Below are 24,693 nucleotides of genomic sequence, written 5' to 3' on the forward strand. Positions count from 1 at the left end.
CGACCTCCTTCTGCCCCCGCCCCACACAGCCAGGGTCAGAGCTGCATGTGGAGGCTAATGTTTGGTTGCTGGCAGCAGCAGGCCCCAAGGCGGGGTCTCTGGACGGCGGCCCTGGAGGTCTCCCACTGCCGCCTGGTTCCTCCCCTGCCCCTGGGGCCTCACCTTGCCCTTCTCTCCTGCCCAGCCCAGAAGATTAGCCAGCTGGCCGCCGTGAACCAGGAAAGCAAGTTCCGCGTGCTCATCCAGCCCGAGGCCTTCAACATCTACTCCAAGGCTGTGTCCCTGGAAGTGGGGCTGCAGCACTTCCTGCGCTTCCTGAACTCCATGTGCCGCCCCATCTTGGCTTGCTATAAGCTGTGGGGGCCCAGCCTCCCCCACTTCTTCCGGGCCCTGGAGGACATGAACAGGCTGTGGGAGTTCAAGGAGGCCACCTCAGGCTTCCTAGCCACCCTGCCCCTCATCCAGCAGCGTGTGCCCCAGGCCAGCAGCTTCAACCTCAAGAGTCTGGCCAAGACCTACCTGGCGAGAAACATGAGCGAGCGCAGTGCCCTGGCCGCGGTGCTGGCCATGCGTGACCTGTGCCGCCTCCTCGAGGTCTCCCCGGGCCCCCAGCTGTCCCAGCACGTCTATTTCTTCAGCAACCTGCAGTGCTTCGCGTCCCTGCAGCCCCTGGTGCTGGCGACCGTCCTGTCCCGGGCCGAGGCCCGCCTCCTGGCCCTCCACAATGTGAGCTACACCGAGCTGCTGACCGCACACCGCAGGGACCCACAGAGGGGCTTGAAGAAGTACAGCCGTTACCTGCAGGACCCTGCGTCAGCCCCTACCCAGCCTGCTCTCAACCTGCAGGCTCTGAGCACCTACTTCAAAGACCTGTTGGAGAGGACGGCCTTGGCTCAGGCAGAAGGCACCTCTACCCCTCTCACTGGCCACAGCTTGGCCTCCCAGCAGAGCTGAAAGGAGAGGATGACTAGCTTGGAATCTCTGGGGTCAGAGAGGGATGGGGTCCTTGAGCCAGGCTCCGCCCATCACAACATTCCCAGTTCCTGGTCCCTAGTACTCGGCTGGCATTTGGTTCAGCATCAATTCTCCTTCTCTGGGACCAAATTCCTCTTCTCTAAAAACCCTACAGAGAACGTTCCAAAGCCCAGCAGCCACCTGCCCCTCCTGAGGCCATCAGACAATCCATGCAGGCCCTGGGAGCACCAGTAGGTTAACTCATCAGGCCCCTGGCCCTTCCTTTCCAGGAGCCAGAACCAGGTCTTGGGTAATGAAGGTATGGCTTCTGGGCTCTCTAAGCAGCCCCCACCTTGCCCCAGACACCTGACTTGCCACTTCCATGAGTGTCCTTGTAGCGCTTCCCTGACCCCCGGCCACTGCCTGGGGGACCTGCTGACACTGCCTACAACACCAGTTGCCCCATGGGTACCCAAAGTGCCTTCTAAACCAAACTGTCCCAAATGAGCTTGGGTTCTCCTAGCTGCTGCCTGCCTGGAGGCTGGCTCTCTCTGAAGCGTTTTCATCCCCGGAGGGCCTCATATCTGCAGAGGCAGAAGCTGCTGTGTCATGTCTGTCCCCACTTACAAAGTCTGACCCTCCACGCTTGCTTCCTTCCTCTTGGCCATACAAATGCCTTACCTCAGGGGCCTTTCCTTTTTGGTCCCCAGGCCACCAACCCCTCACTCTGTCTCCACTGCCCACCTCAGCCCTCCCGAGGAATGTCCTCTAACCCAGCACCGTTCTCTGTGTAGTCCAAGGACCCGCACGTTGGCTTCTGTTTAGTTTAGCAAATTCTCCAGATGATTCTGATGCCTGCTAAGTTCCAGAACCATTGCTGTGTAGACTGATCCTCAAAGGAGAAGCAAAGTGAAGCAGCAGAGAAAGTCCTGGCCCAGCCCCAACTGTGTGCATTGGAGGTGACCTAGGAAAAGGCCCCTTCCTGAGCCACCATGTCCCCACCTGTAAAATGGGCTGGTTGGCTCAGAGTCCAGTCCAACGCTGCCATTCTGGGGTTTTAGGACTGGCCAGCAGGCCACTGAGGCCATGGACAAGATGGTTTCATTCTTGCACCCTGGCTCCCAGCCCTGAGCTAAGGTCCCCAGCCTCGTGATCACCTCCAAGGGCAGCAGCAGGACACAGAGAGGCCAGGGCCATCCCCTCTGACGAGCAGAACCACTATGCCTGTCCCCTTCCCTTCCTTCTTCCTTGGTTCCCTGTTACTGGGACACAGCCCAGACCCTCAGCCTCTGTGACCTCAGCTTCCACAGCGGTGAAATGTGTGTGTCCACACGTCAGCCCCCATCCAGTGGGTGTCCTGAAGACACACTGAGGGATTACATAGGACCTCGCCACCATGGTGGGAGAGCTGCCTCTAACCGGGAGCTCCGATGTATTTAACATAGGATTCTGATTCAAAACAGATGCTGACTGCAGCTTGGTGAGCACAGACTGACAGGGAGAGGGGCAGGGACCCAGCCTGCCTGTGACGACTGCTGTCTCGGCAGCTGCCAGGAAGCCTCACCCTGCCTGAGGACACCCACTGATTTCCAGCCTTTTCAGATGTAGTCGATGCTAGGTTTTATAACAAAGAGCTGATCTACCTTCTCTCCACTTCCGCAACCTTTAATAAAGACGTGACTCTTTAAAGCCTGGTGCCCCAGTCCCAAACTCTGTTCAGTCCACCTTAGGAGCCACTGAGCAGCCTCTTGCCTGGTGAAGGGGACGCTCCCAGGCCTGGGGGAGCTGTTCTTTGTGGAGACCTTTCAGGACTTAGCAGAGCAGAGAGCCTCATTGCTGAGTGCTTGAGGGCCTCACGGATGCAAACCGCCCCCCATTCTAAGTGGGGAAACCAGGGTAGGCCTTCCCCAGGATCATCTCCAAAGGGGAGAGCCACGTGGAGGGAAAGAAGCGACAACTGCAAGAATTACTCCTAGAGGGAGTCAGGAGCCAGGGACCAGGGTGTGTAGGAACTTACCTCTGCTCCCTGCTGGGTAATCTGGTCTCCTATCTGTGTCCCCAGAGCCACAGGTGGTAAAACCCTTAACAAGGGAGGTAGGGGAGGCCCAGTATACTAGCAGTGTGTGACTAACGTGTTGCTGTCTTGGATGTCACGGGTGGAATTCACGTTAGTATCGGCGGGGATTCCCGTGACAGGCAGTGTAGGTGTCAGCACTCCCCGGGCCTGGGTGGGCAGCCAGGTAATGTGATTTGGTCACTGCCACCACCCTCAACCGCATCTCCCTGTCCCCGATGCCCAAATTCCAGTCCTGGAGTTTTTAGTCTCTAAGAGCAAGTCCAAACATGTCACCTGTACTTTATCTTTGACTTCTATCTGAGGTTTATCCAACTAACCATGAGCCTGCTGGGCGAGAGGTCAGGATACTGAGTTTCAATCCTCCGTAGCCTACGACTGGTCTGGTGTGTCAAGCTCAGGCTCCAACTCTGTAAAATGAGATAATAAGGATAATTTTGACCTCACAGTACCTTGTGTGATCAAATGTTTGAAAATAGTTCTTTAATATATGAAGAGCCACACAAATGTAAGATCTTATTTTACAGACAACCGAGATGACAGTGTTCCTGCTTTATAAATTATAGAAAAACAGATATTAGATCTTAGCAAAAAAAAGTACATGGGCCTGTCTTCAGGGGAATGAAGAACAAGATGTGGGGCAGAACAGATAACTGGAGTCCTGGGGTCTGAGGGAGGCAGGCAGGAGAGCAGGAGTGGCTGAGCAGAAGGTGGCTCTATGCCCTGAGGACACCCAGATGGGAGATTTTAGCCACAAGGCCCTGGAGCAGAGAACACACTTCCTGTGACAGCTCAGCTCAGCCTTGGCGGCCCTACGCTGTTTAAGTACCTCCTTCTGAGGTCCCAGGGCTCATTCACACCCCAGAAAACTCACTAAAAACCGCTTCAATCTCGCTCTTCTCCCTGCATAACACCAGGCTGCCACCTGGTACCTGGCCCCGCTGTGCTCCCTTCTGCACCCTCCCTTATCCGGTGCTGGCCTGCCCCACTCCCATTCTCATCCCAGCCTTGGACTCACTCTGACCCCTAGTCCCAACCCTGACTATACTCCACATCTCAGAGTTTATCTTGTACCCTAAACCTCCCAGCAGGCCCTGCTCCTGTCTCCTCCTCGGACTTCAGGCCTGTCTCCGCCCAGCCCCTGTGTCCCAGCCCCTGTGCCTAGAGTAAGAGGGCCGCCCTTTCTCACCTTTCTTCACTCACAACTAAGAGAACCCCACACACAGTGACACCAAATGCCATGGAAGAGAGGGTAGTATATTGCGGACTCCGCCCAGAGGAAAGCAGAGCTGGACTAGAGCTGCTCCCAGACTCCGCCAGCAGAGGGCGCTGCAGCCCCACCGGGCCCGGCAAGATGGCCGCTGCTCCCAAGGGGAGGGGGTGAGGGGCGAAGGGGAGGGGGGAGGGGGAGGGGGAGGGGGGAGGGGGGAGGGGGGAGGGGAGGGGGGGAGGGGGAAGGGGGGGAGGGGGGAGGGGGGAGGGGGGAGGGGGGAGGGGGGGGACTGGTGGTGCGTGGACTTTAGGCTCAGGTAGCACAGTGTTTTCCAAAGCGCTACGCATGCATGGGAGATACCGTTAGGTAGATGGTACACGGAGAAACATTTTCAAAATATTAATCATTTCTGGAACATGCTCAGAATGACGCTACAGTGGGATTTTTCAAAGGTCTAAGGACAAATATTAAGTAGCTACAAGCTCAGAAGGAACACTATATCAAAATTTGTGATCATGGAAGTCAGTGGCAATTTTGGGAAACCCTGGGTTACCAGGAGGATTCGAGTGCGGGTTCTGGATACGGGTTAGAGCGAAGGTCGGCGCCAGGATAGAACTGGGATAAGGCAGGTGTGGGATTAGGAGTGGAGGCGAGGCCTAAGGTTAGGATTTAGGGTTATATCAAAGTTAGGGTCCCATTTGGTGATTAAGGTAAGTAATGGAGTTAGGAATTTAATTAGGCATGGAGTTGGAGTCACTTTTGGAGCTGCAAGTATTTAGTAACTGAAAGTCCATGAAACTATGAGCGGCTGAGCAGCAGCTTCTGAGAAGACCCCCAAATACGGCCTCCCAAGGGCAGTGGCCCGTCCCAAGCATGTCTCATTAGCACCTCATTCAGTCTCCCAACAACCCTATGCGGTTACATCCTCGTCTTCACGTTACAGGCGAACGTGGGGTGGCAGGTTGAATGCCTTGGTCAAGGTCATTAAGCTTGTATGTGGCGGGGTTGGGATGTGCCCCACAGGAAGCCTGTGTCTGGACGAGCCCTCTCCTACACTGCCGGCTGCAGTGCTGCAGTCGGTGGAACCGTGGAACCGGTTTTCAGCTGTCTCTTTCCCATGCCCTCCTGGTCTGCTGGTCTCACAAGAGGTGAAATTCAGGCGCCAGAAAGCTCACACCATCTTTCTGGTCCCAGCACTTAAACTTACCTTAATTCTAACTTTTTCTTTCAGAGCAGTGCTTCTCCAATCTTTTCCCCCCAATTATTGCCCCCGTAAGGAACCTTTTTAGACATTTTTTCCTAGGCACAGCTCTCTGCAATTAAATTTTAATACCATAGCTATATTATAGACTCTTTAGGATTTTCTACATACAAGATCATGTCATCTGCAAATAGAGAGCATTTTACTTCTTCCTTACACAGATATACTGTACATCTGTTCATGAACTCTAGTCCTTTAGGGATCAGAAACCACTGGAATATCTAAGATTGTTAATAGCCCCCCTTGAAGCAGGTTTAACCCTCTGTGGAGTAATTTTGCCCCTGTTGAGAACGCGTGATTTCAGGGAAGGCCCTATCCCCAGTTAGGATGCAAGTCAGAAGTGACAGGGGGTGTTAACTATCCATGTGGCTCAGCTCATGGGGGGGTAGGCGGTGGGACCAGGCTGCAGGGAGGTGGAAGGGAACATGGGCCGAGGACATGATTCTCTGGGGTGGCCTAGGTCCTGGACGGAGCCTGCTGGTGGAAGCTGGGGCTGGGGGAGGGATGGGGGCAGCAGATTAATTCATTTGTGTGTCTGAATCTAGATGTCAGCTCCAGACCCTTTGCACTTGAATAAAGCACATGCCTGTGGTAACTCTGTTGAGAGAAGAGTCTAGAATTTTAACTAACTCCCCTCCTCAAAAAACAAAACAGAAAGTTTGGACGTCTCCACCCACCCTTACAAAATGCATTTGCTGACAAGTGAGGGGAAAATTCCTTCCTTCTTGGCTCAAGGAACTTCCTTAAACTCATCCCAGAGGAATTCGTTAAAGACCTGCTGCCTGGACTATGCTAAAGTCAGTTTATAAATATAAATATCCCAAACTTGATTGCCAAGCAGATTGCAAAAACTGACTCGCTAACCACTGAAGTTTTCCACGAAGCTAGCCAACCAAACAAGTATGATAGGAGATTTGCGACATCCTGTGTCACTTATCTGATTATCTAAAACTGTTTATTGGCCAGACTGAGTGCAGAGGGCCTGGGGAGCAGAACTTACCCAAGGGCTGACTCTCTCCTGGAGTTGTACAGCCATAAAGCGCCGGCTGACACCACTGTGGGCTGACCCTACAGTAAATCCAACCACCCAAGGAGGAGGCAGAGGGGGGGCGAGGCTGGGCCCATGGTGGTACCCTCGTAGAGTCTGCTCAGGAGCAGGGAAGGGTGACGTGTGATAGAACGTGGGCTTTGGACGGACCTAGTTCAAATGCCAGCTCTGCTGTGTCACCTTGCACAAACTGCTTAGCCTTTGTGGTCATATGCAAATGGAGGGTAACAATATACACTTCAAAACTTCTGAGGATTAAATGAGAACATAAATAAAGCACTAAACTTTGTGACTTGGCAATGCTCAATAAAAAATAAGTACACATCCAACACCACGGAGGAGAAGGTATATTGTGCCAACTTCCAGAAAGCACTGTGGGCTTCTCCCTCCCTTCCCCTTGCCTTCCCACCCCCTCCCCATTGCTCCTCTCCTGCTTCCATTCCTTCCTTCCTTCTGTCCCTTTCCTGGTTCTAGTTCATTTAGGATCCGGGTGAGTCTGCCTCCCTATGTCTCTGAGCCTCCCGGACTGTCTCCTCTCTCCTGACCGGGTCACCCTGCAGGCTGCAGGCTGGAGGGATTTACAGCAGTCCCCTCCATCAGCCCCGGCTGGCTGCCAGACACAGCCATCCACAGGGGTCACTTTCTTGCAGCACCTGCAAAGATGTGGGTTGTACAGAGGACGTCTTGGGAGAAGCCAATAAATACATCAGGTTTCCAGCTGGGTCTGGAGATAAGCGCTGGGGAAAGGAGGCTGAGGCATTCACACGGGCACTGCAGCAGTCCCCTTCCTGGCCCGTCAGCACTAGCTTCTCCAGGAAAGCTTATCTGGGGCGTTTCAAAGAGGATGTTGCAGCGAACTGTGCCACAGTTGTACTTGTGGGGGGTTGTACTTCCTGGGAGGGCACTGCATGGAGGGGACCTTCCTCATTTTGGATGTGGTAGGGACAGGCCTGAGGAGTGAGAATGGGACAGATCCAAGCTGCTGAATCAGCTGAGGCAGGCAAGTGGGGAGGGACATCTCCTCCTTGGCACAGGAGGAGGCCGAGAAGGGAGAGAGACTTCTCCAAAATCTCACAGGAAGTCAGTGGAAAAGCAGGTACAGCCCCCTGAGCCCTGATCTCCTGCTCCAGGGCCCCTTACACTGAATTGTACCTAGTTGTTCTCAAGATGTGGCCATTAGAACTGGCCTTGCCTGGGTGCAGAATTACAGGCACTTCTGCAACATGCCACCTCAGGAAGGGCTCTTGTCCTCCAAATTGCTGCCCCAGCCAGCTGCCTGGCTGGAGGTCCTCTCTCTGTGGGGCCTCGTTGGGGACCAGCGTGCCGTTATTAAAGCTGCTCCAAATCCAGGGCACAACTGCAGTCTCTCGGGGTACAGGGGGCTAATAAAGGAGACCTGAAGGGGGCCACCTGTCCCATCCAGTATCGGCCCTCAGGGAGGCCACATCTGCTGGAGAGTCTCAAGGGCCTCCTAACCAGCAAGCTCAATGATGGCCACCAAGCGTGGCCTGTCCTGGACCAGAGAAGCTGCAGGCTGGGCGCATTTGCCAGCCCATCTGCTCTGTCACCTCCCTCTTGGCCTCTGTCTTCCCCCGATACTGTGAAGGGGTAGGGACTGAGAAGCTCCAGGCCCCAAGCTGCCACTCTGGCACTCTGCACAGATCCCTGTGCATTACAGTGGGTGCAGGTCGTTTTTTCAGCCTTGACCTCAGGTGACCTGCTGGAGCAGATGGAGCCTTCCTGGAGATGGTAGTCTTCCAGAAGCCCCAAGCTTCACACACAGGGCACCTGAACATGCTGGGAGGTGCAGGAGCCTGTGAGCTCTCTTAGGGCAGAGACAGCATCTGCCTAGTTCACAGCACACCCATGCCAAATGCAGCCCTGGCAACGTGGGATAGATTCAATTACTATTTGTGGAACGAATTACATAGCAGACCCGTTTCTGTGCGCCCATCTCTCGGCTTCTGTGTGCTTTGCTTCTGACAGCTCACACCTGTGACTTTCTTCTGAGGTCTGCCCTTGGGCTACTGAAGCTGATTGCCCACAAGCACAGAGAGGGGAGTGCCTGGAAATTTCCATCCCCAGGGGCAGCCCCTGGCCAATGTCTGACTGGTGTGTGTCGATGGAAGCCACTCCGCTGTTGTGCTGGGGTTCTAAGAGAGCAGTTCCCAGGCTCTCGGCCCTGCTCACAAGGTCTCTGGCTGCGCATGCATGCGCAGGACGCACCCCGGGGCAAGCACTTCTGTAACTAGTTGGCACATAGCCACTGTTGTTCTACATTCTGTGTAACTCCCGTGGCTGCTTCCGTGGGTGTGATACTGGCAGAAACAAAGATGTTGCCTCCTGCGCCCCAACCGGCTGCCATCAGGGCTGTGATGTGGGAAGACCCCTTGTTGGGGTATTGGCGGATGTTTGCTTCTTGTATCTCCGCCTGCTGCCATCAAGATTAGAGTAACATGAACCCCCTGTCTGTGGCTCCGGTGTTGTCTATTTTTGGTCACATCATATCCAGTGTTTACCTGCCAGGGAGGGACCTGAGCTCCAGCGTTACCCAGGGCACTATACCTGCCCTGCCTTGGGTTGAGTCTCAGAATATGTGTTTATGGAGGCCTTTCTATGTGTCTGATGGCACCAGGCGACGGAGAAGTAAGGGTCGCAGAGCAGAGAGCAGTGGCCAGGACTGCAGAGCCGTGTCTCCCTTCCGCGTGCCCCTGCCAGCCTGGGTGCTCCAGACAGGCTTGACCTTTCTTCCTGGGCCTACACACTGTTCAGTGGTCAGATTTCATCTCTAATGATGTCACCCTCCACCTCCTGAATCCTGCTATGTGAAGGGCCTTCAAGAAGTGTTTTGTAGCGGGACACCCCTGCCCACAGAGCAGTGAGCAGCAATTTTAGGCGGAGGGTTAGCTCCTGGGCTCAGGTGTGCTGATGGCCTCTAGAAGAGGCAGCTGCAGTGTGAGGGATGGAAAACAAACTGCCCAGGGCACAAGGAGGAGAGCTAACAATGGCCTCCAGACTTTCTGAAGACCTCCTCCAGCAGAAAGCCCCCCCCCCCCCCCCCCCCCCCCCCCCCGCACCCTTGTAGAGGCCCCCTAGAGGCCCTAACTCAGCCGCCAACTCGCTTCCAAAGCCAAAGCGCCAAGCACCGGGCTCTTGAGGACAGAACAGCAGCAGGGCCTCGGAGCACCCCTGCCCATTCCCCTTCCCTGGAAAGGGTAGAGACTCAGAAGGAGACGGTAAGGAGTTGCTGGTTGCTGATGGTCGCCGGCACGCAGCGAGTCTGTGAAGCTGGCAGCTTTGTGCTGCCTCCGCACTTTTCATAAGATCAGGGGAGAATTCTTCCTCCTGTTTTCCACCTCAACAGTAAAGTGCTGCTTTTCTCCGCCGTGGGACCAGGCAACATGCTCAGGATGTGAAGTCATGTAGGAACATCTCTGAGTTCCTTAACATCCCTGTTCGTAAACACCCAACTGAAGACTGAAGCCCCACTGCTCCCAAAATAGCTTTGGATCCCAGCATAGGCATTTCCAAGAACAGATTTTTATCCTTTCAAGAATTTTGTAAAAGCAGAGAATCCTCTAGTTTGTATGTATGCCTACCCAAGAGAGTTCCCTGACCCCGCTCACACGGAGCCCTGATCCTGCTCACACTGAGCCCCGACTCTGCTCACACACTGAGCCCCGACTCTGCTCACACACTGAGCCCCGATCCTGCTCACAAACTGAGCCCCGACCCTGCTCACACTGAGCCCCAACCCTGCTCACACTGAGCCCCGACCCGGATCACACACTGAGCCCCGACCCTGCTCACACTGAACCCCGATCCTGCTCACACGCTGTGCCCTGACCCTGCTCACACTGAACCCCGATCCTGCTCACACACTGAACCCCGACCCTGCTCACACACTGAGTCCCAACCCTGCTCACACACTGAGCCCCGACCCTGCTTACACACTGAGCCCCGACCCTGCTCACACACTGAGCCCCAACCCTGCTCACACTGAGCCCCGACCCTGCTCACACTCTGAGCCCCGACCCTGCTCACACTCTGAGCCCCGACCCTGCTCACACTGAACCCCGATCCTGCTCACACACTGAGCCCTGACCCTGCTCACACTGAGCCCCGATCCTGCTCACACACTGAGCCCCGACCCTGCTCACACTGAGCCCTGATCCTGCTCACACACTGAGCCCCGACCCTGCTCACACACTGAGCCCCAACCCTGCTCACACTGAGCCCCGACCCTGCTCACATATCTGAGCCCCGACCCTGCTCACACTCTGAGCCCCGACCCTGCTCACACTGAACCCCGATCCTGCTCACACACTGAGCCCTGACCCTGCTCACACTGAGCCCCGATCCTGCTCACACACTGAGCCCCGACCCTGCTCACACTGAGCCCTGATCCTGCTCACACACTGAGCCCCGATCCTGCTCACACACTGAGCCCCGACCCTGCTCACACTGAACCCCGATCCTGCTCACACACTGAGCCCCGACCCTGCTCACACTGAGCCCCGATCCTGCTCACACACTGAGCCCCGACCCTGCTCACACTGAGCCCCAACCCTGCTCACACTGAACCCCGACCCTGCTCACACACTGAGCCCCGATCCTGCTCACACACTGAGCCCCGACCCTGCTCACACTGAACCCCGACCCTGCTCACACTGAACCCCGATCCTGCTCACACACTGAGCCCTGACCCTGCTCACACTGAGCCCTGATCCTGCTCACACACTGAGCCCCGATCCTGCTCACACACTGAGCCCCGATCCTGCTCACACACTGAGCCCCGATCCTGCTCACACACTGAGCCCCGATCCTGCTCACACACTGAGCCCCGACCCTGCTCACACTGAGCCCTGACCCCTGTCACATACTGTGGACATAAACTGGTCTAATCTCCAGATAAGGGGGTGTCTAATATGGTTTACTGTAATTATGGTCAGTCTCATTTCCACTCATTTTCACACAATATTAGATTCCTCTGATCAAGCAACTTATATTTAAAGGGGATTCCTTGTTTGCAGCAAATCAGGACTAGATGATCATTGCTCTAATTCAATCAGTTCCATCCCTTTTGCTGATTGGCTCAGAGATGGGAGTCCTAAGCCAACATGTGTTGATAAGACCTGAGAGGCTGTGGCTTCTGGGACGAATGCAGTCTCTCTATTCCACTCGTCTGTTACCAATAATCATGAGCTTTCTGGTGGAACCAAGACACAGGAGTCTCAGGCTGCAACCTCACTAAGGGTGGCAGAGGGGAGACACAGAGAGACCCTGGGCCTGCTGATGTCATTCAGTCAACCTGCCCTGAAGCCAGCCCTGCTTCCTGCTTGTGAGATGAAATACTTCATCGTGTGAAACAGTTGGTATGGGAATTTTATTATCTGCAGATGGAGCCCTGTGATTCTCTGCTTCACCCTGCTGTGGAGACGCTGGCTGTCCCAGACGGCCCCTCCACGGCGAGCTGGTCTTGCCTGCACTGGGTAGGACAGTCAGCACGTTGCCCCTCACAGGCGGGAGTGTTGCCTCTTCCAGGCAGGCATTTCCCATCTTTAGTGAGATAAGCACAGACCCAGATAATTACATGCAATGCCCCTGGAAAAGCTGTCGTTAATTGTGATGGCAATAAAGTGCCTTGCCAGCACATTAAGCTAATTTCTTGAAAGCGCTTGGATCCCAGATTATTAATAATGTTCAAATTCCATTTGAACCATTCAGGAAATGTGCCTCCAGCACATTGCCACAGGTTGCTGCTTTCCTCTGAATCAACAATCTTCCCAAATGCAAATGTGCATTTTTTATTTTTCCCTACATGTAGACCACCCCTGGAAGCTGTTACAATAAGCTTCGTGTGAGCAAGAGTGACTCCATATTGAATGAGCAAAAGTAACTCCATTTTGGACATGCACAAAGAACTTAGCAGACAACACCCAGGGAGCCACTGCCGTTGCCCTGGTAATTGGGTATAACTAGCTACACGCCAAAGGTCTGCTACTGAAGATGTGAGGATGGCAGGGTCACCGGCTGGCTGCCCCATAAGGTGACATCAGGAAGACATAAGAACTGAGGACTTTTGCAGCTCAGAGAGCCGATCTCAACTGAGAGGTGACCATGCTGCCACTCTGCCCTGAGAACACTCCACTCTGCTCCGCTCCACTCGGACAGAACCTCTGCTGGACGGACCTCCCAGACCAGCCACCCTTCCTCACTCCTCAGGACTCTGATTGGCCTTGGAACGGCTCATTGCTCTATTTCACCCCATTATTGTATGACTCTGTGTGCTTTACTGTGTGGTGCATTGATGACTGACGTCTGAGTAAAGAGTATATTGAAAGGCATTTAAGATCTTGCATGCCCTGTTCTTCGCTCCTGCTGCAGCTACCGCGGAGGCCTCAGTCAGTGCCGGGTAGACCTGGAGGTCTGAGAGTCTCTCGGGGGTCAGTCCCCCTGACTTGCAGAAAGAGACTACAGCACCGTCTGTGAGCCTAGCAGTCGGCTCATAACACCCTAGAAAATAATTAAAGTCACAGAGCCCAATAAATACTTAAACAGATTGTGGTTTTCATTAAAAACTTCTGCCAAAGCTGCAGCTGCAAGCCCCTCTTCCCAAACAGCCATACTGGCGACAGAATTTGGGCTGAAGTATCTGAGACTAGAAATCTTTACAAATGCTAGTGGATTCTGATGGTTACTTATACCATAGTGTGTAGGGGTTGTAGGAAGTAAAGAGACAGTTGAGGGCAGGGCCAAGGTTGTTTCCCCTGTGGGGAAGGCAGGATACAAGCGTGTAGGGGCATGTGCAGCAGAACATCTCTTCTGGACCCAACTGGGCAAAGCGATAATGATGGCTAATTCTAGGTATTGTTGAAAAAAGTAATCGCTGGTTTCTGAGCACTACCTAAGTGCTAGGTACTAGGAGCTTTGCGTGCATTGATTCATTTATTCCTCACAGCAACCCAATAAAATTGGTATTCTTATATATGCTTTTTTCTAAGGCACAGAGAGGTTAGGTAACTTGGCCAAGGTCACACAGCTGGTATATGCTGAGTCTGACGCTAGAACCGTTCCACCTAACCACTATGTAGCGTGTGTACGAGGGGGAGGAAAGATGGGAGGTGGAAGGGGTTTATAAATAGGGACTGGCTTTCCAGAGGAGTGAGCTTTCTGCTGGAAATTCCAAAAGCAGCATTTGAGAATGATGGGAACCCTGTGTGAATGTGTGGGGGGGAGCGGAGGGGGAGAGACTGGACTGCGGAAGCTGAAAGGTGGGAAGCACTGAGTGTTTAGGAGATTCTGGCTAGAGGACAGCCGTGGGGAGGGTCTCCTGAGCAGGCTGCATGGCATATTTGATGCCCTCCTGGGCCCTGGTTCTTCTACTTTCAGAGGCCCTCGCACATCCATTAAATCACCCAGTGCCACGTTAAATACGAGGCATGTACAACTCTGAATGCAGCGAGTGCAACTGGACCTTAATCAACATCCATTACTTCCAACTGTGCAATTTTCTTTCCCTCTCTTCGAGCCAACAGATTTTACCTTTCAGATCTCTGGCATTTTCTAGGTCTCCTATCAGGGCTCCAAGAGAAAGCGGAAGGTGTAGAAGTACGTTGCGTCTCAGGAGGACTAAGCTCATTGGTTCGTGCCAAGGACTATTCGTTCATCGAGTACTCGGAGGGTGACTATATTGTACCCCGGAGCCAGAAACACAAGGGGTGCGGAGTGGGGGCTGTGCCTGTGGCAGGCAAGTGAGGAGGCTGCAGACTCCTGGGACACAGGCTTGGTGCGCATGGGAAGGAAAGCTTCGGTGCCTTGCGTAAGCGTCCCCCACTTCCGAACACTGCGCGGTCGGTCTTCAGAGCCGGGCAGCGCAGGCTCCCGCCTCAGACCACCTCGCCCAGTTCCCCGAGTCTTCACCCCGGGTCTCGGCGCCCGGCAGGCGGTATCCAGCAGGGGGCGCGCGCGAACCAGGCCTGGGCCCGAGAGACTTTGAAGAGAGCTAGCGCGGAGCTAGTGCCAGGATCCACTGGGTTTCGACCCGTCCCACCATTGGGACCGTCGGGGTCCGCAACGTCGAAGTTAGAGGTCGTTCCGCAAAAAGCTGTCCCAAGCTCCAGCTCTCAGCCTCTGGGTCTGTCTAGGGTTCGGACTCCAGCCTAGTCAAAAGCCTTAGCCGGGATTCTACAGATTCCGAATCTGCCCCCCTCCCCCGCGCGCTGGAGGCTTGGCACCTTGTATCTTTCCTCTCCCCACACCTATTTCCACCCACCTGATTAGGGGCCTGTTTCTTTAACGATCAAAGGCGTGGGCGGCGGCAGGGGTGGTGTCATCGCTCCCGATTCCCCAGCCTCTCTGTAACTGTACCATTATTAACATTATAGGCATTAAACCGCTCCTGCGCGGCTGGCGGCTCCGGTCGACCTGCGCTCGATCTTCTAGCTGAGCTCGGAGGCTGAACCCAGAGTTGTGGCTCCCACCCCAGGCCTCAGCGGACCTTACCCGGGGCGACGTGGGCTTCAGGCTTCAGGGGCAGGCACTGGGCTCTCCAGGGTCGAAGGCCGGGGTAAGGGTTGTCTTTCCCCCAGGGTACGCTCGAGGAACAAAAGCGCTCGCTGGAAAGTGGGCGGGAACCGCAGGGGCCCCCGGGAGCCTGCGTCCTCCCTGGGGGGCCATCGCGCCCTTAACCGCCGTCGTGGCACCTGGAGCCCTGTCTCCCTGCCAAATTCCCCTGGCTTTTGCAGCCCCGGCAAGAAAGCAAGGAAAGGGGGTCTTTCTTGGTCCGCCGATCCCGGGGCTTCTCGGGAAGCTGGCAGGGCGGGTCCCTGCGGCCCAGGAAGCGCTCCGCGGAGAGTGAGCGAGCCCATTCTCCACCCTCTGCCTTACACTCCCTCAACCCTTCCAAGCTGTCCTCCGCCCGCCCGCCTCTCCGTCTGCCTTGTAAAAAGAGCTAGAAGAGAGGTGACAATTGGGTGGAGAGTCTACGAGCCGCGCGCTCCCCGCCGGAGCCTCGGTCCCTGTCGCGGCGCCAGGCGCCCCGCCCCCGCCCGGTAAAGTCTGCAGGACGGATTCTCCTTCCTCGCTGCTGGGTCCCTCTCTTTCCCAGACCCTTCTTCCCGGGCCAAGGCTTTCGGAACCGCCCCCTCAGGTTTCCCAACGCGCGGACAACACTCTCAGGACGCCCCTCTTCCTCCGTAGACAAAGGGGCTTTGCCAGGTCGGCGGACCGCTCTACTCCCCGGCCCCGCCAGGCCCAGACGGCTGGGACTCACTCGCGAACTAGGGACCCGTTCCATCCGTCCTGCCGCAGGGTGAAGATGCCCTCATTGCTCCGCCGCCCTCCCCCTGGGTAGGCGGTGGGGACCACGGGCCCAAGTAGATGGAATGAAGTTCTGAGTTCTGAATTCCGGGCTGAGCAAGATGCGCGGGTCCCAGCCCGCTCCGCCGCCTGTAGCCGCGGCAGGAGGAGGACAGAGGAAGGGACGCCGAACGTGCGTGCGCCAGTCTGTTCGTGTTTAATTTACAAAGGATCCTCGGAACCTCGGTCGGGTCGTCTCTTTGGATGCTGCGCTCCTCGCGCGTCTCTCTCCTCCACCTCCCCAGTTCACTGAAATGCTCAACACTCAGATCGCGAAACTGAGCTTCTCAGAGGCCCCAAACCCGCGCCACCGCCAGAAACAACCCCCCTCCAAGGCCTGTGGTGAGGGCTGGGTGCCTAGGGCGCCCCGGAGAGCTCAGTGTCTACGAAAAGGAACGGGGTAGGCGGGGGCTTTGCGTGTGTCCAGGAGCCCGTACCCTTTGCGGGATTCCGACCAGCAACTCTGTCTCCAGGGCCGCAGTGCGCAGAGCAGGGAGACAGGAATCGAGTTTTAGCCAAATGCCTGGACAGTCCCGCTCTTCCACCTCCTTGTCGCTGAAAGACATGTCGGGGTCTCGCCAGAGGCAGGGAGCGAGAGTCGGGAACAGCGAGTATTGGAGTCTGCTGAGGCCGGCTGTTATGTGAGCGTGTGAGACAGTGGGGCGGTGGCCAGCGGCGCAGGACTGTGGGAAGCCGTGTGTGGGTTTGGCGGCTTGTTCGCTTGTGAAGCTGTGAAGATATTGGCGGGGGAGTGGGAGGAAGAGAGGTGCTCGGACCTTAAGTTCCCAGCTCCCAGTGCTCAAGAGGAGCGGACGTTCGGCACCCGTCCCGTACCACGCCAATGCCCGCTAAAGCCCCGAGGCCCCATTCGCCTCTAGCTGGCTAGACCTGACGGGGAGGCGTTGGGTGCTCTCAGGTAGGCTTCCTGGGAGCGGAGGCTGACACCCACGCGCCCCGCCCGGCCCCACCAGGCAGTGCGCACAAGCTGAAGCGTTGGGCGGTGGGCTTCAGTACTAGTTTACCACAAAAGACGAGACGTGAAGATTCGGGCTTAAGAGGCTGGACGGGGCGGAGGTGGCTGGGGAGAGGGCGTCGCTTCCCCATGCGCCCTGCAGGGCGATGCGTTCTCGTCTTCGGGTTGAACAGGCCTGGGGCAGGGGAGACCTGGGCTTGTATCTGCCCAGATTCAGGCAAAAATGGCAGGGAGGGTGAGGCGCTCTGCTAACACTATCAATTATGCATCGTGTTGAACATGGCTTCGGGGAGGAGGCGGCTAGCAGGGGTGTAGGAGAGTGGGAGGGGTGCGGGAAGGAAGGGTTCGCGCGAGCGCGCAGCGGGTCCCGCTCAAGGTCTCTCTGCTCCACAACCTGCATTTGCAAAAAGAGTTTAAAGGCAAAGACCTCCTTCAGTCGTGCGCCTTGCCTTCCCCCAAATTCCTCAAAGATGGTTTGTCTCGTGTGTTGAGGGGCATAAAAGCTAATTAGCAGCGAGGCTCAGGGGCCCTGGCGCGACCTGCACTTGAGGGTGAGGGCGCGTGAATGTGTGTGCGTGCGAGAGGGAGAGAATGGTGAATGTCCCGGGTGAAGGTGTGCCTTTGAAAATGTGTGTGAACGTAGCGAGAGCTCAACATATCGACACGATTATTACATGATGATGGATAATTCTAACATGTGAAAGTCGACTGGTGGAGGGTGGTGAGGGTCTGTGCTAATGTGTTTGAACGTGGGGGGATCGGTGTAATATGGGAGAGTGACAATGTCTGCAGATGGGTTAGTGGAGGAGATGTGGGTTACGGGGTTGCGGTGAACTGGGATGAGCCAAGACGAGGGCGGTGGGCGTGGGGACCCCAACGTGTCTCCTTCAGGGGAAGAGCCTCTATAGCTTTAACAAATGTAGACGGATGCGGATGCGGGAGGTGGGAGAGGCTGTGCGCGTCCCTGCCGAGCCTAGCCGGGAGCGCGCGAAGACTCTCTTCAGTCTGCAGCCAGCGAGAGGTGGGGAAACAGACGCGAAAAGAAAGACTGAAGTGGGACCTCAGGGCCAGGGGAGTCCCCAAACTTACCCTTTTTCTGCTCCTCCTCCATCTTCCCTACAGTCTCAGCAACAGATGTGGGAAGCCCCCTGGGGCTATCGTCCTGGCTCCGAGACATCGAGTCTGGAGAAGGAGTTGAAGCCCGAGGCAGCACTCGGGGAGTCTGCGAGCAGCGGGTAAGCCGCGGGACCGCCACACAACCTCGATCCAGGTGGGGGTAGACCCCGCCTAGGGTGCTGGACCCGGCCAGTGCGGTCGGCCTAGACCCGGAAGAGAAAGGGAGGGGCCCTCCCCTGGGAGCAAAGGCGGAATGGGGGACAAGGGTTCCCTGAGTCAGCGGTGTGGGAGGGGCTCTGCTGAACCTGCCTGAAGCCCCAGGTGAATGCAGGCATTCTGTGTGTAAGTGCGTTTGTGTGGCTGGGCATAAGAAGGTTTTATTGGAGGGAGGGCCCTTGGGCATCGTAGAGCTGCAAAAAAGGGGCAGAATCTCGAACCTTCTCTCCTACTTTCTTAGCAAGTGTCAGCCCCCATGACCCATCCGCAGGGGACCCGTCTGCCCCCCTTCCCCTGACAGCTGCCTGGGCTCTGCGGAACCGGGAGAGATCTTTAGTGACATTCCCCCAATGCTTTTGGTCCATGCCTAGAGTAGGACCTGCTTGCTCAGACGAAGACTGACTGAGCAGCCCTGGTTCTCCTCTGACGGGAGCTGCAACTCAGAGCAGGCAGCTTTGGTCGCGGCGGGAAAGGGGCCTGCGAGTCTGCTTCCGTGGGTGCCATGGCTCTTGCTAAGTTCTCCGCATTGCTGATCCGCTGGGATTTCAGTCTCAGTAGAGTGTTGTGTGCACGCGCCAGCGCTTGTATCCCTGTGTGTGGGTCGATTTGCGTGAAGACTGGTGTCCTTGTATCTGTCAATTCCCACAATGAACAGGGAAAAGGTTTGCACCGTGGTGGAGAACGCTGTAGAAATGCTGGGTTCAGGTGAGAACAATGAAGTCTCAGAGTATATTGTGTCTGTGTCTGGGTGTGTTTGTGTGTCTACGAAATGTGTTGTGAACCGCTAAAGCCCTGCAGAAGTCGGCGGTTTGCTGGCGGTGCTTGTACGTATTTGTATTGTTGTGCGGCCGTATGGGCGTGTGTGCGAGTGCTGTGCATTGGCCAAAGAGTTCAAAGGAGCACAGCAGTCACGGACAAAAATACCCTTTGCGTGTATCCCTTTCACGAAATTAAACAAAGGCTTAGAAATACAGACAAGGGTCAGTGCAGAGCCCAGGGCAGACCGGCGAGTGGCCGAGCCTGTGCAGAAGAACGGACGCCAGGGTGAGGGCATAGGCAGGGAAAACAGAGCCAGGTAGGAGGTCGCTGGAAAAGGAAGTTAGGGCCCTGAGAGAGGGCATGCATTGGATCCCAAGGCTCACTGAGCTCCACCGGTGCGCAGGAGAGGCTCCTGGACACAGGTTATCGGAGTCCTGGGGTCTATGCTAGACTGGTTTGCGGAGGCAGAGCTTGATGGGGGAAGGGAATTGGGGCTCAGGAAGTCACGTTCTCCCCTCTTCTCCCGCTTCCACCTGCAGGATCCGCTATGGTGCCCCTGCCCGCCGTGTGGCTGGCCTGGGCGCTGCTAGGAGTGGCGGGAGCGTGCCCAGAGCCGTGCGCCTGCGTGGACAAATATGCGCACCAGTTCGCTGACTGCGCCTACAAGGAGCTGAGCGAGGTGCCCGAAGGACTGCCGGCCAACGTGACCACGCTTAGCCTGTCGGCCAACAAAATCACTGTGCTGCGGCGTGGGGCCTTCGCCGACGTCACGCAGGTCACGTCGCTGTGGCTGGCGCACAATGAGGTGCGCACGGTGGAGCTGGGCTCACTGGCGGTGCTGAGCCAGCTCAAGAACCTCGACCTGAGCCACAACCTCATATCCAGCTTCCCATGGAACGATCTGCGTAACCTGAGCGCGCTGCAGCTGCTCAAAATGAACCACAACCGCTTGGGCTCGCTGCCCCGGGACGCACTCGGTGCGTTGCCCGACTTGCGCTCCCTGCGCATCAACAACAACCGGCTGCGTACACTGGCTCCTGGCACCTTCGACGCTCTAAGCGCGCTGTCACATCTGCAACTCTATCATAACCCCTTCCATTGCAGTTGCAGCCTTGTGTGGCTGCAGGCATGGGCCGCCAGCACCCGGGTCTCGCTACCGGAGCCGGACTCCATTGCCTGCGCCACGCCTCCCGCGCTGCAGGGAGTCCCGGTGCACCGCCTGCCGGCCTTGTCCTGTGCACCGCCCAGCGTGAGTCTGAGTGCCGAGCCGCCGCTGGGGGTGCCGGGTAGCACCCTGCGCGCCGGCCTGGCGCTCTTCTTACATTGTGTAGCAGAAGGACACCCTACGCCCCGCCTGCAATGGCAACTTCAGATCCCGGGTGGTACCGTGGTCCTAGAGCCGCCCCCGAGCGGGGAGGACGAGGACGGGCCGGAAGACGGGGAGGAGGAAGGAGATGGAGACGGGCCGGCGCAGACAGAGGCCCCAACCCCGAATCCGGCACCCGCTTGGCCCGCGCCCCCAGCCACCCCACGCTTCCTGGCACTCACAAATGGCTCCCTGTTGGTGCCCCTCCTGAGTGCCAAAGAAGCAGGCGTCTACACGTGCCGTGCCCACAACGAGCTGGGCGCCAACTCCACCTCAGTACGCGTGGCAGTGGCGGCTGCCGGGCCCCCAAAGCACGCTTCTGGCGCAGGGGGAGACCCGGATGGGCAGACGCCGACCTCGGAGCGCAAGTCCACAGCCAAAGGCCGGGGCAACAGCGTCCTGCCCTCCAAGCCCGAGGGCAAAATCAAAGGTCCGGTCCAGGGTAGCATCCTTGGGGAGACGGAGGCCGGGCCGGAGGAGGAGGAGGCAGGTGAGGGAGAGGAGGTGGAAGACCAGGTCTCTGCAGACCCGGTGGAGGAGCAGCGCTGTGGCCACGGGGACCCCTCGCGCTATGTGTCCAACCACGCGTTCAACCAGAGCGCGGACCTGAAGCCACATGTCTTTGAGCTGGGCGTCATCGCGCTGGACGTGGCAGAGCGCGAGGCGCGGGTGCAGCTGACGCCGCTGGCGGCGCGCTGGGGTCCTGGACCTGGCGGGGCTGGAGGAGCGGGTCGGCAGGGGCGGCGGCCCCTGCGCCTGCTCTATCTGTGCCCGGCGGGGGGCGGCTCAGCAGTGCAGTGGTCACGCGTGGAGGAGGGTGTTAACGCCTATTGGTTCCGCGGCCTGCGGCCTGGCACCAACTACTCCGTGTGTCTGGCGCTGGCAGGGGAGGCCTGCCACGTGCAAGTAGTGTTCGCCACCAAGAAGGAGCTGCCTTCGCTGCTGGTTATCGTAGGGGTCAGCGTGTTCCTCCTGGTGCTGGCCACCGTACCTCTGCTGGGAGCCGCCTGCTGCCATCTGCTGGCCAAACACCCGGGAAAGCCTTACCGGCTGATCCTGCGGCCCCAGGCGCCCGACCCCATGGAGAAGCGCATCGCCGCCGACTTCGACCCTCGTGCTTCCTACCTCGAGTCCGAGAAAAGCTACGCGGCAGGCGGCGAAGCCGGCGGCGAGGAGCCAGAGCAGGCTCCTGGCGAGGGCCTTGACGAAGACGCGGAGCAGGAGGACCCAGGTGGGGACTTGCAAAGAGAGGAGAGCCTGGCGACCTGCTCACTGGTGGAGTCCCAGTCCAAGGCCAACCAAGAGGAGTTCGAGGCGAGCTCCGAGTACAGTGATCGGCTGCCCCTGGGTGCCGAGGCGGTCAACATTGCCGAGGAGATTAACGGCAACTACAGGCAGACAGCCGGCTGAACCCCCAGCCCGCCCGGCGCGCCCGGCCCGCCCATTCTCATCCCCCCCCCTTGGGTGCCTGGGAACGCAAGCCTAGGGCTGGTAGGATTTATGGCCCCCTCACTCCGCCCCCTTTACTACCCCCAACCTTGACTCCTGGGGACTTATCTTGGGGAGTGGGACGATTTCACCAGTCCTCTGCAATCCGTTATCGCCATTGTCCTTGAGGACTGGATCCCCATCCAGCAAGCACAGTTCCTGCTCCACTCTCCCGTGTAAGACACCACCTCTGACCGTGAGGCGAAATCCACGCCTCTCCATTCCCACGCAATTGTTATCTTCGAAATCCCCTGTGAAACCCGCCCCACCGTGGGCCCTGGAGCCAGAGGAAATGGGAGAAGACTTTGGAAACATCTGGCGGTAACGCTGTGGCTCGGGGGTCGGCCGGGGACCCCCAGCAGACGTCCTTGGAGCTTTGTCCCTCTTCGACCCCTACTCTGCCCTTTCCCGGGTGCATGTCCCAGAAGCCAGGATTCGGTGACAACTCCCTAGTTTTTAGTTTCAAAACCCCCTTGCGACTGGGACCCAAACTCTTCTGTTGCCCCCCCCTTCCCCGCCCCACTCGGCTTCTGACCGGCTGGCTGGAGCGGAGCCCCGTGCCTGGGGCGCCTCTCAGCTCCGCGCCCCGATTTTCATATTTTCGTTGTTTTCAAAGACAGCGACACTCCTGGTCTGGTGCTAACACTTTTCCCAGCCTTTGGGAAAACGCGCGCGCGCGTGTGTATATGTGTGTGTGTGTGTGTGTGTGTGTGTGTGTGTGTGTGTGTGTCGAGGGTGGTGGGGACCGTTTTCTTTCGCGTGCTCTCCTGACTTACAGCGCAGCGGAACCCAGCCCTTTTTCCGCCCGAGGGTGCGGGCTTGCTCCCGGGCCAGTTTCGTTAGGGATGGATTGGGGTTTCCGGAGATCGGTGCGACAGCTGCGCTCCGGCCCAGACCTCAGCTCGAGAAGCGCAGGGGCCATCGGAGCCGACAGTGGCCTCCCGGGCAGGGTCCCTCGGGAGGGCGTGAGACCTGGTTCCCACAAAGCCTGCGCATGGCGGGATCCGGATGGGAAAGAGCCCCTGGACCCTAGCGTCTCCCCGCCCCGCCCCTCCTTCCGCGCCAATATATTTGCCTGGCGTGTAGTCCTAGACGAGCGTGCTCTGTAGGAAAAAAGTCTGTGTCTTGTAATGTGACCGTGTAGTGTGGCGGGGGCGGGAGGGAGGGCGGGGAGGGAGGGAAAGGTGGGGAGGCTGGACGCGCTGCCGCGACTCGCGCGGGGGTCCTTTTTTGGTTCTTGAAGGAAAGCGTCGGGGTTGGGGTGGGGGGTTTCGGGCGTGTGGACCAGCCCTGTACGCGGGGCGCAGCACAAGTGCGGCCCGGGGGGTGGGGGGTGGGGGGGCGCCGGGCCGCGCCCTTTTCTAAAGGCTTCAATATGTACAGTCAATAAAACAATTGATTTGAACTGGGCTCGGTGACTCTTTGTCAGGGGACAGAGGGAGGAAGCCTGGGGGTGCAGGAGGAAATCATAGAAGGAGGAGCTCCGAGACCCCTCCCGTCGGGATCCTTTGTGAGATCTTGTGTTTGACTGTCCTGTGATTTTGCCAGGTGTTTACACCCGGGCCCACTCCTGGTGCTTCCAGCTTCGAGGTGGAGGAGCAAAACCAGGTGGGAGGGGAAAGGCTGGTAGTGAGTGGGGAGGGCTTGCGAGGAAAGGGTGGGTCTCTGCAGACTGAACGTGAGGAACTCTGGGGTGGGTGTGATGTGTGTGTGTACAATTCTTGTTGCTGTGACGGGGTGTGGCTGTGTGTGTGAGGACAACCTAGTTTTCTGTGTCTCAACACCAGCCTGTGGAGAAGCCAGCGGAGAGATTCACAGGGGCAAGACTGCTGTGGCTTGCACAAAAGAAGTCACAAACTACAGAGTAGGCAAACGATGGAGAGCTGAGAAGGGACAACCTGGCAAGGTTGATTCCACAGAACAAGCTGGCAGGAGCCTAGTGCTTGTGCATGTGTGTTGGGGGGTGGGGTGCTCAGTGAATGATGTATGGACAACTGTCAGGGTGTGTGACGCTGCCAGGTGAGCTAAGGTGGGTGCACACGAAGAATCAGGTTGAAAGCACACTGATTTAATAGTCTCAGAAATGGGGCTTCCTGGGAGGGGAACAGGAAAGACAGGGATCCAGAGTGGATGCCGAGTGGAATCAGGCTCAGCCTGAACAGCTGTCGCTGGGCGGGCTGCGTGTCTCAGCTGAGTCCCAGGCAGGATGGGGCGTGGCCAGAAAGGAGGGTAGAAAAGGAAAGGAATAGAAATAAGGGGAGCAGATGAAGATCCCATCCTACTCTCTCTGTGGCTGTCGGGTCTTCCTAACTGGACCAGTCCAAGTTGCGGACAAGGCCCAAGTTTAGACACCCTGCATCCTATCCCAGCCTGCCTACTGGCAGAGGTGGTAGCTGTGACACTTCCCAGGGCTGGGCCCCAGGTTCCCTGCCTGCCCAGACCAGCAAAGCTGTCTTAGAGAAAATTTCCCTTCTGAGAGTCATAGCCTGAGCTCTGCCACTGCAGCCCTCCCCACTGGCACAGACACAGCTCAGAAATATAATCTTTTAAGGAAAAGGTCTGCTTTGTTCTACCTGCAAATACTGCCTTTGAGCAGGGGGCAGGGACTGGCCCAATTCCTATGATTGATTTAGGAATCTACCCAACGGTTGTATTTGGGCACAACTTTGCTGGCCAGAGAGGGGCAGAAGGGATCCTTCCTACCCCTACTGTCCTAAGGATTGGGGGCTCTCCTGGAGACCCCATAGGATCCTGAGTGCCCCCAGAGGGATGTGCAGTTGCTGAGAGTTCTGTGCATTCTTTGTCCCTGGCCAGACTTCCTAACAGACGAACACATACTGCTCAGCTAGGCCTCATGCTCCCTGA

At 57.1% G+C, this 24,693-nt stretch overlaps 2 protein-coding genes across 8 annotated transcripts in view; both read left to right on the plus strand.

Annotated features, from left to right (window-relative positions):
- Nucleotides 1-1,672, plus strand: part of PML (PML nuclear body scaffold) — a 35,432-nt gene extending 33,760 nt beyond the window's left edge. The window contains exon 9 of one of the 2 annotated variants that reach the window (XM_033107688.1): nt 185-1,672. In XM_033107688.1, coding sequence (XP_032963579.1) covers nt 185-954 — 770 coding nt within the window. In that variant the 3' untranslated portion in view covers nt 955-1,672. The remainder of the gene's footprint in view (nt 1-184) is intronic. The other variant, XM_033107689.1, reaches the window with a different exon arrangement.
- An 11,753-nt stretch (nt 1,673-13,425) lies between these two features.
- ISLR2 (immunoglobulin superfamily containing leucine rich repeat 2) lies at nt 13,426-22,712 on the plus strand. 6 transcript variants are annotated; one of them, XM_033109625.1, is made up of 3 exons: nt 13,426-14,372; nt 18,006-18,118; nt 19,514-22,712. In XM_033109625.1, exon 3 carries the CDS (start codon nt 19,522-19,524, stop codon nt 21,748-21,750), a length of 2,229 nt encoding a protein of 742 aa, XP_032965516.1. In that variant the 5' UTR covers nt 13,426-14,372; nt 18,006-18,118; nt 19,514-19,521; the 3' UTR covers nt 21,751-22,712. The 6 variants fall into 6 exon arrangements, with proteins under 6 accessions (XP_032965516.1, XP_032965514.1, XP_032965517.1 ...); XM_033109623.1 differs by lacking the exon at nt 13,426-14,372 and adding an exon at nt 14,946-15,119; XM_033109626.1 differs by lacking the exon at nt 13,426-14,372 and adding an exon at nt 15,170-16,310.
- Nucleotides 22,713-24,693: the final 1,981 nt, after the last annotated feature.

The sequence above is a fragment of the Rhinolophus ferrumequinum genome, chromosome 6 (genome assembly GCF_004115265.2).
Source record: "Rhinolophus ferrumequinum isolate MPI-CBG mRhiFer1 chromosome 6, mRhiFer1_v1.p, whole genome shotgun sequence".
Taxonomy (NCBI): Eukaryota; Metazoa; Chordata; class Mammalia; order Chiroptera; family Rhinolophidae; genus Rhinolophus; species Rhinolophus ferrumequinum.